Source organism: Suillus plorans (assembly GCF_016647745.1).
Source record: "Suillus plorans strain S12 chromosome Unknown HD556scaffold_27, whole genome shotgun sequence".
Taxonomy (NCBI): Eukaryota; Fungi; Basidiomycota; class Agaricomycetes; order Boletales; family Suillaceae; genus Suillus; species Suillus plorans.
The window spans coordinates 264,145-276,919 of NW_024537411.1; the positions used below are offsets into that span (position 1 = coordinate 264,145).

At 47.2% G+C, this 12,775-nt stretch overlaps 8 protein-coding genes across 8 annotated transcripts; 2 read left to right on the plus strand and 6 right to left on the minus strand.

The window, feature by feature from the left end:
- Nucleotides 1–1,235: 1,235 nt before the first annotated feature.
- Nucleotides 1,236–2,031, plus strand: HD556DRAFT_1536260 (uncharacterized protein; the record flags this gene model as incomplete). The annotated part of the gene is made up of 6 exons (XM_041309626.1): nucleotides 1,236–1,292; nucleotides 1,359–1,390; nucleotides 1,441–1,460; nucleotides 1,617–1,732; nucleotides 1,760–1,795; nucleotides 1,832–2,031. 6 exons carry the CDS (start codon nucleotides 1,236–1,238, stop codon nucleotides 1,937–1,939), a joined length of 369 nt encoding a protein of 122 aa, XP_041160398.1. The 3' UTR covers nucleotides 1,940–2,031.
- Nucleotides 2,032–4,305: 2,274 nt separating this feature from the next.
- HD556DRAFT_1443123 (uncharacterized protein) lies at nucleotides 4,306–4,928 on the minus strand (the record flags this gene model as incomplete). Its single annotated transcript, XM_041306560.1, has 2 exons — nucleotides 4,306–4,516; nucleotides 4,570–4,928. 2 exons carry the CDS (start codon nucleotides 4,926–4,928, stop codon nucleotides 4,306–4,308), a joined length of 570 nt encoding a protein of 189 aa, XP_041160399.1.
- Nucleotides 4,929–5,382: 454 nt separating this feature from the next.
- Nucleotides 5,383–5,868, minus strand: HD556DRAFT_1371408 (uncharacterized protein; the record flags this gene model as incomplete). The annotated part of the gene is made up of 1 exon (XM_041302947.1): nucleotides 5,383–5,868. One exon carries the CDS (start codon nucleotides 5,866–5,868, stop codon nucleotides 5,566–5,568), a length of 303 nt encoding a protein of 100 aa, XP_041160400.1. The 3' UTR covers nucleotides 5,383–5,565.
- A 181-nt stretch (nucleotides 5,869–6,049) lies between these two features.
- HD556DRAFT_442820 (uncharacterized protein) lies at nucleotides 6,050–7,111 on the minus strand. The gene is made up of 3 exons (XM_041310612.1): nucleotides 6,406–7,111; nucleotides 6,144–6,343; nucleotides 6,050–6,084 (listed from the first exon to the last, which is right to left on the minus strand). Exons 1-2 carry the CDS (start codon nucleotides 6,904–6,906, stop codon nucleotides 6,290–6,292), a joined length of 555 nt encoding a protein of 184 aa, XP_041160401.1. The 5' UTR covers nucleotides 6,907–7,111; the 3' UTR covers nucleotides 6,050–6,084; nucleotides 6,144–6,289.
- An 18-nt stretch (nucleotides 7,112–7,129) lies between these two features.
- HD556DRAFT_1371423 (uncharacterized protein) lies at nucleotides 7,130–7,624 on the minus strand. Its single transcript, XM_041302948.1, has 2 exons — nucleotides 7,369–7,624; nucleotides 7,130–7,263 (listed from the first exon to the last, which is right to left on the minus strand). Exons 1-2 carry the CDS (start codon nucleotides 7,597–7,599, stop codon nucleotides 7,195–7,197), a joined length of 300 nt encoding a protein of 99 aa, XP_041160402.1. The 5' UTR covers nucleotides 7,600–7,624; the 3' UTR covers nucleotides 7,130–7,194.
- A 316-nt stretch (nucleotides 7,625–7,940) lies between these two features.
- On the minus strand, nucleotides 7,941–8,668 carry HD556DRAFT_442846 (uncharacterized protein). Its single transcript, XM_041310613.1, has 3 exons — nucleotides 8,554–8,668; nucleotides 8,279–8,419; nucleotides 7,941–8,219 (listed from the first exon to the last, which is right to left on the minus strand). Exons 2-3 carry the CDS (start codon nucleotides 8,386–8,388, stop codon nucleotides 8,060–8,062), a joined length of 270 nt encoding a protein of 89 aa, XP_041160403.1. The 5' UTR covers nucleotides 8,389–8,419; nucleotides 8,554–8,668; the 3' UTR covers nucleotides 7,941–8,059.
- Nucleotides 8,669–8,685: 17 nt separating this feature from the next.
- On the plus strand, nucleotides 8,686–10,537 carry HD556DRAFT_1371433 (uncharacterized protein). Its single transcript, XM_041302949.1, has 3 exons — nucleotides 8,686–8,990; nucleotides 9,039–9,778; nucleotides 9,828–10,537. Exons 1-3 carry the CDS (start codon nucleotides 8,826–8,828, stop codon nucleotides 10,207–10,209), a joined length of 1,287 nt encoding a protein of 428 aa, XP_041160404.1. The 5' UTR covers nucleotides 8,686–8,825; the 3' UTR covers nucleotides 10,210–10,537.
- A 1,154-nt stretch (nucleotides 10,538–11,691) lies between these two features.
- On the minus strand, nucleotides 11,692–12,091 carry HD556DRAFT_1432065 (zf-CSL-domain-containing protein; the record flags this gene model as incomplete). Its single annotated transcript, XM_041305086.1, has 2 exons — nucleotides 11,692–11,859; nucleotides 11,909–12,091. 2 exons carry the CDS (start codon nucleotides 12,089–12,091, stop codon nucleotides 11,692–11,694), a joined length of 351 nt encoding a protein of 116 aa, XP_041160405.1.
- Nucleotides 12,092–12,775: the final 684 nt, after the last annotated feature.

A 12,775-nucleotide genomic window follows, 5' to 3' on the forward strand; every position in this document is an offset into this window, starting at 1 on the left:
TTTGTGTGCACCTGTGTTCTTTTTGGACACTATTTTTGCTCATCTTGTGCTGTTTTTGTGTTTTTGTGGTGATGATTGTTATGATGGTTTGCTCGCTCCCGACTCGTCCTGTGCTAATCTTGCCCTGTCCCTCTCATACCCTACTTATGTTACTATGGAATTGTTGTTTTGACGTCTCCTTATTTTGACAATATCACTATAGCGGCTCCAATGCCTGCTCTTATTTGCATCAGAACACATTTGAAAATGCTGTGAATCTTAAGAATGATGATACTGGAGTGCAATATATATTATTAGAATATCATAACTACAATGAAAACAAAAACATAACATGGGGAGAGAGAACATGTGAGAAAATGACATAGTAGGTGTAAGTAGAAACACGTGAGATATGTCACGGCAAGGAAAAACATAAGCCATGTGCAAGGAGCACCAGAGGCTCTAGATTACATCATCAGGGCAAGGAAAAAATAATACATGTGCAAGGAGCACCAGAGGCTCTACTAGTAGATTATCTTGAGGGTAGTGGGACTTACGATGTCATGCTGGAGGCTCTAGATGATCTTGAGGGCAGCGGGACCTACAGTAACAAACTAAAGGCTCTCTAGAACCACATGGGACAACCAGAGCCAACCCTCTGATGAGACCTACAAGAGGATTTGAGGGAGATCCTCCTACAAGAGGGTTGTCTCAGATAGGGTTTGGTCCTACATGGAAACCGGGTCTGACAGACCGTGGGAAGCACAAAAAAGTGCTGCCAAGAGTGCGCCGACCATGCTTCAAAAACAGAGATGCTCGAACCAAAGTCGTCTATGGGATTCATTTTGATGCAAAGAGTGCAACTCTTCGCATCCGAATTATGTGGATATGTTCCATTGCATCTCTCTTTTTTGTTATCTCACCTTGTGCTCAAACTTCACGATACCCTTGCTTCACTGAAGTATTCTCACCTCGCCATATGCTCTTTATTCTCGTTCCAGCCTAGTCAAGTATTCGAAAATGTATATATACCGCTCATGTACACTCATACCTACAGTGAATCTTACAGTGAGATCCCCGCTCCAAGAACGATCGAAAGCTCCTCCAAAAAGTCCTCATCTCTAGTCCTTGTCCTATCTCTCTTCGTGTCACCTACTAACATGTCTCATATCTATCACATTTTGTTCACAATTCCCTGCCGAACTCATACCCAGCCTTACACCTCTTCCCCATTCGCTCACACCCATCCCTCGAATATGACCATAGTCTCAAATGATCCCATTTACTGGCCACATATCAGTTTCAATATTTTTGTAAGCTACTGTATAGGTTTGTCGCATCAAGATGTCTGGATCCAACATTGACTTGCGGTTTTTTAGTTGCTGCTGGCATCGTGGTGGTATATGATTGGGTGAGCAGGACAGTGTTCAAAAATCGCTGATGCTCTCATGTTATTTCCAGTCTTAACACTCGAACAAGAGGTACGTTGAATTTGTACCCACTTAGAGGTGGCAGTCCTGAGTCAAAAGACTCAGGCTGGTGTAGACTCTTGACTAGACCACCGGACATACACATTAATCATTGTAAAACGTGCTGGGGCCAGCTACATTGAGAATTTTAGTGACCTACATGTATAGTGATCAGCGCCACTGTACAGCTAGCTGCAGCCGCCCACAACACACTCTGGCTCATTCCAGCTTCTTTCTCTTCTCTCATCGGCATGATCCTGAGATTCTTGTTGGTGTACTTTTTGGTGGGCAACTTTGCACCATGCTGGTAGTGGCGCTGGCCCGCTGAAGGTACAACAATTCAGATGGTGAGTCTGAACAATGTTGGGTCTTGCAGAACCTAGCTGCTATTTGACCCTAAAGGGTTTCTGGACCAGGCTCAAGGCTCAGAGGAGAGGAAATATCATGAAAAACTGCTGAAGACTACTCTGACTCCTACTGGTAACTGGTGAAAAGATAACTTGCTTATGTAAGCTACAAAAGTGCCAACATGAGGTAAGGTAAAAACAGTCTCTACAAGCCCAGCCAGAAATGAATCCCTACACCGCCCTAGTTGTCCGCCGGCAAATTCTCCAAGACAAGAATAGCTCTATCGTTAATCGACGCGCTCTTGCACAACTTCCTATGCCTTGCCTTTGTACTCATAGGTGCTCGTCACGAAGAATATGAGGACTGGTGCTCCGTTTTCGATTTTCAGCCAAGGATAAACCACAAAATCATATAATATTCTGGACTGACAAGAATCTTGTTATCAACATAGATAGCACGAACTGCTGACATGATATCTAGTAGTATGCAAAGTGCCATCAAAATAAAACTTCACATTAACAAGACGAGAACTTATTAGGACATCACCATTGTCAGTGATTTAACGTCCTCGATGACGATCATGCACCGTCAACAATGCACGTGATCCCCTATCTGACTTCGTTGTTTCATGCTATTTGTACCCTCAGTGGTTCTTGTTCTTTAGTTCTTGTTCCAATAGGGATGCTCAAAGTTAGGTGCACACTTCACACACCGCACACCGCACACGACCCCCTCGCAAATGCACCCCCACCCAAAATGGTAACCTTAGATAATCGTCGGACTTTGGACTAAACCTTGCGGCACGCAGCGCCGAACAGTAGTAACTAGTTACTAGTCGTGAATTGTTCAAGGCAGCATTCCTAAAACCTTACCCATCGTGACCATTAACCTTGCCAATAGAGTACTTTGTTAGTATATTGTACATAAGTATTTTGATTATTTTAATCAATTCAAAGTCGTATTTCGAGTGATCACGTGATTCACATGATATATTGATATATGATATATGGAAAAGCACAACATCCTACTGAACAATATACTGCGCAGAAAGGGTTTAAAACAGGCCCGTAAGGTCTTGGGATGATGCATCAATGAAGGTTTGGAATTGGTTCAGGTAAGGTTTAGGAATGCTGCCTTAGACAATTCACGACTACTATATCACGTGATTGCTCGAAATACGACTTTGAATTGATTTAAATACTTATGTACAATATACTAACAAAGTACTCTATTGGAAAGGTTAATGGTCACGATGGGTAAGGTTTAGGAATGCTGCCTTGAACAATTCACGACTAGTAACTAGTTACCACTGTTCGGCGTAGTGATGTGCGGGCCCGGCTCGGCCTGAAAGCCCCGGCTTAGGCCCGGCTTTGGGGGGCTTGGGCTTTGCAAAAGCTCAGGCCAAGCCGTGAGCCCAAGCCAGGCCAAAGCCGCGGCTCGGCTTGGGCTCAACGACGGCTTTCAAGAACAAAATGATCTAAAATTCAATCTAAGCATATTTGTAACGGTGAGCAATCAACGACACGCGCTGTAGAGACTCATGCCTCGCATTGTGTGATATGGCACTTTCCACTAGGGAGTACACAGCATGACTTGCAGCATCACTCTGTGTGCTATCCACAGCTATTCCCTTACGAGGCGCAGCTTTCCCACGCAATGCGCAGCATGCGCGCACAACTTCCCGCGCTTTACGATGTATACGCACGCGCGCTTTCCCGCGCTTGAGCGCCCTATAGCGCCAGCCATCCAGAAGCATCCATCCACTGTCCACCAAGCTCTCTAGTGCGTATATTCCCATTTCTCTTATTTACATATCGTTCCACCTCTATTTTTACCATGGACCCTTACTTACATATATCTTTACATACCTACTCGGTAGCGCTTCGGCTCCGCATGACAGCGCTTAGGTGCCATATAAGCGCCAGCAGTACATATTATTAGACACTTTACTTTCCAACGAGAACTTTACCTCCCACTTACCACCCACATACTACCTAGGAGAACATAGTAGAAATCTATTCTTTGACACCTCGCGCTCGTATCTCTTGTCTAGTATCTAATCACCCCTTAAGCAAACTCACTCTTACTCTCTCTCATTACCGCTCACACGCGCGCGCTTCCCGCGCCTCGCGCGTACCTTCGCTTTCCCACGCCTTGTGCGCACCTGCGCACTTTCTCGCGCTTCGCATCAGCCGACCAGTAGCGCCTTCGGCACGCACTACTAGATCCTTGCTGCACTCGCTTCCCCTTTAGGGTCGAACGCACTTGTCGTCTCAAGTATAGCAGACTAGGCAACGCGCGACCTCACAACATTTACAGATACAGTCTGGAGCATCATTTGTTCCTCACAGTATTGTTGTTTCTACAGCGCATACCAATGTAAATCGGTACTCCGAGTCGCGCGTGAATTCACCCAGGTAACCAGGTTGAGAAGCTCCACCACGCCATTCCCAACACCACGAACGCCATGCGCAAACGCCCAGCGCACGTCAGCAACTGCTGATATGGCTCAAACGAGTGCGGACGACAGACGTGAGTAGGAGGAGGGAAGAGGATGAGGAGATGATGTCAGGGTCACGAGTGCTGAGGTAGACCCAAAGCAGGAGTATGTTGTAATAGTAGAGGTACCAATCGAAGTATAGGTGATCGAAGAGAACGCATCCCCACTGTGTGTAATTGGCGATGTCGTGCTTATGACATTTTTTGCAACTCCAGCGAAGCTTAGAATCACACAATAAGGTCAACACATTCGGTCATAGCTCTAATGACTTACGGTGAGTGAAGAGTAGTGTTCACAGGACTTCCGCACGGAGATTGTGGGATATGGGAAGATTGTGCACCTGGCACTGTTGTTGGAGAGCCTCTGGGGAACGTGGTTGGTAACGTGGGAGTTGGTGAATCAGAGGAACTAGTCTGCGAGGATTGCGGAGTAACGTTTTGGGGATTGTCTGAAGTTGACTGTTGGCTGGATGTCTGTTGCCCCGGAGTGGAAAGATTCGTGACCGACGTTGTAGATGGAGAAGAGGTTCTCGTGGTCAATGTTTCCGGTATGGATGGTAGAGAAGTTGGTATAGATGAAAGTAGTGAAGTGAGTATGGAGTAGGAGGTGGTATCGAATGGAGGGATGTACATGGTTGGTGGATTAGCTGGACTGACCCTGTTTTCATAGTTACATGGTCGCAAATATCGAGGCCGATAAGGGACAAAAAGCCACAGCCTGAGCCGCCGGCTCAGGCTTTTCAACACCTCAAGCCGGGCCCTGGGCCGTGGTCAGGCCCTGACTTGGGCCCGGCTTGGCTTGGCCTAATCAGGCTCGGCTTTGGCCGGCCCACGGCCTGAAGCCGGGCCGTGCACATCACTAGTTCGGCGCTGCGTGCCACAAGGTTTAGTCCAAAGTCCGACGATTATCTAAGGTTGCCATTTTGGGTGGGGGTGCATTTGCGAGGGGGTCGTGTGCGGTGTGCGGTGTGCGGTGTGCGAAGTGCGCAACCAGTTCATTCTTTCGAATGATCTTCAATGACACGTACACCTACTTCAATGTCGACTGAAGCCACTTATTTTATTTTATTTTTACTGATGTAAAACGTACACAAGTCGAATGGCATGAGGCCTGAGCCCGAGGTCTTCTATCAACGCTACAGCATTTTATTCAGGACTCTGGTCGAGGCGTCAGGAAAATTTGTATAAAAGTGAGCACATCCATCAACTCCGCAACGAACTATATATCGTGCGATCAAGCACTGTGCCAACGCGAAAGAGATAAGACTCACTATTGTGACATGCTCAGTTTGCCAAGCTCATCTGGACTTTCAAGGTTCCCTGCAGTACGTGGAAGAATTACCGGATTGCTATTGGTACAAGGCGCAAAGGTGAGTCGTGGGGTTGAATTTTGGATGCAAAGCGAATGACTCATACTCACAATAGGCCCACAGTAAAGGTCACCGCAGCATATGAGGCCTGTCGAGCTGGTCGTGCCACAAGCCTGGCCTGAGCTCGCACACTGTGCGGTGACAGACATAGATCTTGTCAAAGCTGCAACGACTGCGACGACTCGGAGGAATGAGAAATGCATGGCTCGTGCTAGGTTATATGGGATGAACAGTGGTTCTGATTCTGCTAGTGGCCTTGCTCTTATATCCTAGAAGGAAAAATGTGTTTGGAAGACGGTAAGGCTTGGCACTCGTATCAAAATGGTTGCGCCTTCTAGCGGATTTGACTTGAGGGTGAGAGTATAGGCAGAACCGAAGGTTGGCGGATAAATCATCTAGATCATGCGGATGAAGAACCACTGACAATGCAAGTGTCGTCCAGTGAGAATGAGATGTGTGTTGGCGATAGGATACCTACGTGTGCTACCAGTCGGCCGGAAGATATCGATTAGCCTGAGCCTCCGGTACTTGTGTCTCTCTTCGCTTCTTTTCCTTTTGCGAGCCTTTGTCGCATGTTGACACCTTCGACACCACATGTTATCTCCACCGGCGTCGTCACAGTCGTCACTGGTAGCGTCTTTCCGTCTCGGACATCTTGACATTCGATACTAGGGAAAACTGGATATGGCCAAAACAGTTGAGATAGCGTGAAATATTGTTTAGACATATAATTTATATACCTTGTAATATTCTATTATCTTCAACGACACGATCGTCTGCGCATCGCATCGTAAAAACATTATGTCGTTGTCGATTTGATGCATTGTCATGCTCTCCCAGCTCTCCAACACACTTGCAGCAACCAACCGGCGCGCCCTCTCTTTACCCCTTCTCATGGCCAACCAGGGCACGCATTGAGTCATCCCTGAATTATCCGGCGAACTCGACTTTCCAGACTCCATCCCCGACTCCTTGGTTTGTCGTAGTAAGTATGTGTACATTATTTTGCGGTAGAAATAGTAGAAATAGACTTTTAGATCATCCTGCTGCGGCTGAGTCGTTCCAGCTTCTTTCTCTTCTTTCATGGGCATGATCCCGAGATTCTTGCTGGTGTACTTTTTGGCGGGCAACTTTGCACCATGCTGGTAGTTGTCCGCCGGTGAATTCTCAAAGAGAAGAATAGCTTTGTCGTTCATCGACGCGCTCTTGCGCAACTTCCTGTTGCTTGCCTTTGGACTCATTTTAACGTCCTGACTCCTCTAGGACAAATTTAAAGACAACGTCAACGATGCACGTGATCCGCTCAGATCCGGCCGGAGTGCTTCTCTTCACGACGCTGAGACTTGTTCTTTAGTTCTTGTTCCAATGCCTCGACATCAACTCCTTTTTCAAATGAATGTCACGTACACCTACTTCAATGTCAGTAATTTTCTTTTACTTTTACTGATGTAAAACGTACGCACCTCGAATGACATGAGACCTGAGCCCAAGGTCGAAGTGCTATCAACGCTACAGTAATTTCAAGTTATTCAGGACTCTGGTCGAGGCGTCAGGAAAGTTTGCATAAAAGTGAGCACATCTATCAACTCCGCAACTAACTGCATATCGTGCGATCAAGCACTGTGCCAACGCGAAAGGGATAAGACTCAACATGCTCAGTTTGCCAAGCTCATCAGGATCCCTGCAGTACGTGGAAGAATCACCGGACTCCTGTTGGTATAAGGCGCAAAGGTGAGTCGTGGGGTTGAATTTTGGATGCAAAGTGAACGACTCATACTCACAGTAGGCCCACAGAAAAGGTCATCGCAGCATGCGAGGCCTGTCGGGCTGGTCTTGCCACAAGCCTGGCCTAAACTCGCACACTGTGCGGTGACAGACATAGATTTTGACAAAGCTGCAACGACTGCGACGACTTGGAGGAATGAGAAATACATGGCTCGTGCTAGGTTATATGGGATGAACAGTGGTTCTGATTCTGCTAGTGGCCTTGCTCTTATATTCTATAAGGAAAAATGTTTTTGGAAGACGGTAAGGCTTGGCACTCGTATCAGAATGGCTGCGCTTTCTAGCGGACTTGACTTGAGGGTGAGAGTATAGGCAGAACCGAAGGGTGGCGGATAAATCATCCAGAGCATGCGGATGGAGAACCACTGACAATGCAAGTGTCGTCCAGTGAGAATGAGATGTGTGTTGGCGATAGGATACCTACGTGTGCTACCAGTCCGGAAGATATCGATTAGTCTGGGCCTCTGGTACTCTCTTCGCTTCTCTTCCTTTTTCGAGTCTTTATCGCATCATGACACCTTCGACACCACATGTTATCTCCACCGGCGTCGTCACATGTAGTTGTCACTGGTAGCGTCTTTCCGTCTCCGACATCTTGACATTCGATACTCAAGTTCCTGTTGCACCCAGTACATTCAAAGCAAGGTAAAAATCTGAGACAACAAATAATATTGTACAGTACGGCATGTAATCACGATATCCGTGACGAAGGGGTGAGGACGAGAGCACCATCAAAACGATGCATATAAACATGATGTGACCTGTGAAGCTTTGAAGTATGAAACGACAGTTGGAGAGGGAGAAAGCACTCGGAAAGAACAAACGAACGGGGATGAGATCGAGGCAATGCGAAGAGTAGGAGAGGTTTCGGCACGATAGATGACATTGAATTGGGGATCATGTTGGACGCAAGTGCACCAGGGCGTCGCAACGGGCATCCTCGTCAGGGAGGTCTTCGATAGTCAGTTCCTAAATAACTCAACAAGTACAGTCAAAGGACTGCAATCAAGTACCAGAAGTCTACATTGAACTCGCGACAAATGAGTGACGATGTCAATCTTTGCATATGCCAACACTGCTAGGAAAAGTAGACTGCGACTCACGAAGCTGTCGAGAGGGCGTTCATCGATACAGTTACTACGCGCGTCTTGGCCCGGAATCCTTAGTAGCAAATCGTAACATGAGCCTGAGGGTCTTGATGAGTCTGCGATCCATCCAAAGTTGAGACTCCGCGACAACGAAAGCAGTACACAACGGATCATCAAGTTTCAATCCACCATATACCCTTGAAGTACACCCTCAAAGCATCCTTGGACCTCCTCAGGGCGAATGACAGGACCGTTTTCATAATTTCTAGATCTCGTGAAACTTCGCAATGGTGCTCAAGGTCCTTGCAGCGGCAGTCAACGCCGTGCTCCCATCCAAATACTATGTGCACGCGTTCATTTCAATCCTTGTCATTGTGGTGGTTCGCGCGTTCGCACGAGGGCGCACGACGAACCGTGAACGGGATATGCATGCTAGAGTAGTCCTCCTCACAGTACGTATGCTACCCTCCCACGTGCATTCGTATCACTCACTTGCTCAGGGAGGGTTCACTCCGTTAGGCCTAACGCTCATGCAGAACCTTGCTCAACGAGGCGCACATATAATTGCTCTCTCGCCCAAGCCAGTCCAAGACCCTGAAGTAGAAATCCTCATAAACCTCTTGCGATCGACCACCAAGAACGACCAGATATTCGCAGACGAATGCGACCTGACATCTGCTTCTTCTGTCCGCTCTTTCTGCTCCCGCTTCCTCACAGCAAAGGAGACTAGACTGGATGGTATCGTATTCGCACACGAGTATCAACAGTTAGGCTCCATCATCGGTCGCCAAGATTCTGCTATATTAACCCAGGAGAGACAAAACGCTTCGCTAGCATCGTTCTTAATTCTCACTCTTCTTCTCCCCATCCTCCTTGTTGCACCCGCAGAACGCGACATACGCATCATCAACGTCGTGAACCCTTTCTACGCAGCCGCCGCACCCTCTTTCTCCCCAACCTCCAAGCCACCCCCATCATCTCCAGTTTTTCACCAAGAAGGCTGGCGTTCCCTTCAAATGATTGTTTTCACCCGCCACCTCCAGCGTGTCCTCGACGCACTGCCATCTGGCGGGCAGGTCCCGAAGACAGACGACTCCACCATCCACGTCGTCAGCGACAAGGTGCAAAAGTCCAACATCGTCGCCGTATCCGTGTGTCCCGGACTCTCTAGATCAGATACTATCGCACCGCTGTTGAATGCAGTCCGTGGACGGAATCAATCTATATTCGGCATTGTTCTGTCAGATTCTTCATCTGATTTGAATACCTAAACACTGACGATTCTTTAGGTACATGCTTCTTCAACCGTTCCTCCGCCTTCTCGCGAAATCCACGACATCTGCTATACAATCCGTGCTACATGTCCTTTTTCTCCCAACACCTTTCAAGAGCAATGCCCGCCAAGGCACAGATGCTCCAGAAGAAGTGCTCAAGGCAGGCGCACTCTACCGCGAGTGTGCGGTTGTTAACCTGCGAATACAAAGCCCTGTAACGGCTGACGCTGCCGATGCGCAGGTGCCGGACGATGGGGAATTGGGAGGTGTACATCTTGGTCAGGCGGTATGGGAGGGCCTCGAGGATGCGTTAAAGGAGTGGGAGAAAGTGAACCCGCAAGGCGATGAGAAGGTTGGGTGTGATGATGGGCTATCCGTTGATACCCAAGGCAGTTAGAGGCGGGTGAGTTTGGTCAATTTGTTTATGACGACGTTGATGATGGATATATGTAGCATACGGACTTGTGTATATTGGATTAGAGGAAATGTCATCTTGCTTGGATACCATTGCTCCATCTTTATGGGATATTCTGCATTCAGGACTATTGACCACTGCTGCGGCATCACCCTCCGCTATGGCTCATACTATCGAATGTGTACGACATGATACCTCGTGAGTTATACATACTCCCTGTGTTTCGTTGAGTAGGAAGTTGCTAGCCAGTGCTCAGGTTATTATATTTGGGTGAATGAGAAAGTCAAACCATGCTTGGCCTGAGACCCAGCGCAACTTGAGTACCTTGCTGTTCTGACTCAGCAAGCGTGCATGGCGGACTGGCCTACAATGTAGGATGATTTTGTTGTGAACTACATGCACGGCATGAAGCGATGCTCCGAGTTGTCTGGAGCAAGGACTGACCGTAAAGTGATGGGAGCCTTGCCTACTGAGAACGTCTTATGGCGTGTTGCTATCCGCAGAGCTTTGCGGCGATTTTTTTTACCTGTGGCCTTGATGTACGTGTTTGAATAAATGGATTCAAGCTCAACGTTATCCCCCTTCTTAGTCTAGCGCACGCGTTCTTCAATGTCAAATGTAACAAGGTTTTGCTAATCTTAGGGGAAGCCCGACAACTACATCTATGTAGATGACCCAGTAATACTCAGAGTATGACAAGACACGTTTTCCAGAGCACGTTGGGATGTAGGCTAAATGAAAGAGTCGAGAGCAGAATGCGATCAACAGCAGCTGATCTAATATCCAACAAGCTTCTTCACCGAGTGGGATGATAATATATCCCATGAACTTCTCGAGCTATGGAGGGAAGCGAGTTGATTTCCACCCCATTAGAAGGAATCTCACGCGCAATCGAGTGTATATGTCAAATTCTCTTCCTTAAACGACGAGTCAGTGCGAAGACAGCGCCTCGACAAATATCTCAGTCGTGCTGATTCAGTGCCCTATTGATCGCGGCTTGTATCATGTTACGGTTCAAGTCATGGATTCAGATAGGACTCACTGGTCATATCTGAAACTCTGAAGGTTCCAACAGTAAAGTTGATGTTTGCAGAGCGCTTTCTAGTACAGGGAGATCTACCCAGTATGAGCAGTATTGGACAACCCAACAATGACGCAAGTTCAGTGTGTACGAGTTGTTTTGATGAAAAATGTTGATAGTGAAGTAGAACGATAGTAATGGATAAGCAATGAGCTTACCCTTGTATGCGCGCTATGAAGAAACCTGATTTCCGTTGATGTCAATTAACTTCATAAAGGAATATTATATGTTCAGAGTACTAGTGTTAAAGTTAAATTGTGACTTAGTAAGAACAATGATAGAGTATGCTCGACGACGTACATGCATTAATATTGCAATGCGTTATAGACTATCATCCAATGGCAGCAACACATCGAGATGGAATGAGCGAGAAAATTAATCTCTTATGCTGCTGCTGCTGCAACCAACACTGCCGATGGCTCTGTCAGAGTAAGCTTCTCAAGAGCATCCTCGAACTGGTCATCGTCGCTATTGTCATCTTCCTCCTCATCTTCTTCACTTTCCTGCGATGCAGACCCCTCGTCATCTGGAGATTCGTCTTCAAAATCAAGCTGTTGTTCGTGTTAGTACATCTAACTGAAGAAGATCCACATAACATACTGGATCATAGACAACTCTAATGATCAGACTGCAGCTCGGACATGTCGCGATATCCTCGCAGTTGGCAAGCTGCTTGCGAGAGATCTCGAAGCGGTCACCGCAGGGGCAGGGATAATGGTAGACACCTTTTACCTCATCCCATGCCATATCTTCGATTTCGATTTCGTCGTAATAAGCCCCCATGGCATATGAAGGGCTCGTTGCTAGATAAGTTATAACTGTCAGGACTCAGCTTAGAGCTAGTCGACTGACTCGACCATCCGCCAATTGTGGAGTCAGTGGCACGTGCAAACTGGTCTGATCCGGATTCCGCAAGCCTTAGTAGTCACGTGATACAACTGATTCCGCGCCTTTTCAGAGCAACTTAGTTACTTAGGTCACAGTCGAATGACTTCAATATTCAACCTGCGAATGTGTTTCCGCACGATTCCAGTTGCAGAGCTATGCTAATAAGTTCGAATACTGTGTTTGCTAAATGCTGTGTCAATGGTACCGCCCTAACAGGTGAGTCACAACCTTTCAAATGCCCAGGGGCCAGCATGATATCAGTGAATGTTTCACTCGTGATGATGTTGTCTTAAAAAAGTTGTATGGGTCGCCGCGTTACTGTCATACGAGCTCCTAGGATTCTGGCGCTCCGTGCTATAATGCTTTACTAATCAGATTTAAATTGAATTAGCACACATCGAACACATACGTTGTGCACACCACCTATAAAGGAGGGCAGACTTGACACCCTTGGAAAGAACTCTTGATCTTGTGGGTAACTAATTTTGGGATGGAGGTCGACTTGAAGCCTGTTATCTGCGACGATTCTGCGTGTCAACGCCCTTACTTGAGAATAAATGCACTTGACTACAGCATTTG

Excerpts from the sequence above, each read along its gene's own strand:
- HD556DRAFT_442820 (XM_041310612.1), bottom strand. The coding sequence starts at position 6,906 with ATGAGTCCAAAGGCAAGCAACAGGAAGTTGCGCAAGAGCGCGTCGATG. Across the intron at positions 6,344-6,405 it reads AGATAATAGAATATTACAAG|TTTTCCCTAGTATCGAATGT; the intron begins GTATATAAATTA and ends GGCCATATCCAG.
- HD556DRAFT_1371423 (XM_041302948.1), bottom strand. The coding sequence starts at position 7,599 with ATGTATTTCTCATTCCTCCAAGTCGTCGCAGTCGTTGCAGCTTTGTCA. Across the intron at positions 7,264-7,368 it reads CTTATACCAACAGGAGTCCG|TTAGTTGCGGAGTTGATAGA; the intron begins GTGATTCTTCCA and ends CACGATATGCAG.
- HD556DRAFT_442846 (XM_041310613.1), bottom strand. The coding sequence starts at position 8,388 with ATGCCCGTTGCGACGCCCTGGTGCACTTGCGTCCAACATGATCCCCAA. Across the intron at positions 8,220-8,278 it reads ATTGCCTCGATCTCATCCCC|CTTCACAGGTCACATCATGT; the intron begins GTTCGTTTGTTC and ends CATACTTCAAAG.
- HD556DRAFT_1371433 (XM_041302949.1), top strand. The coding sequence starts at position 8,826 with ATGGTGCTCAAGGTCCTTGCAGCGGCAGTCAACGCCGTGCTCCCATCC. Across the intron at positions 8,991-9,038 it reads CTAGAGTAGTCCTCCTCACA|GGAGGGTTCACTCCGTTAGG; the intron begins GTACGTATGCTA and ends TCACTTGCTCAG. Across the intron at positions 9,779-9,827 it reads TCTATATTCGGCATTGTTCT|GTACATGCTTCTTCAACCGT; the intron begins GTCAGATTCTTC and ends ACGATTCTTTAG.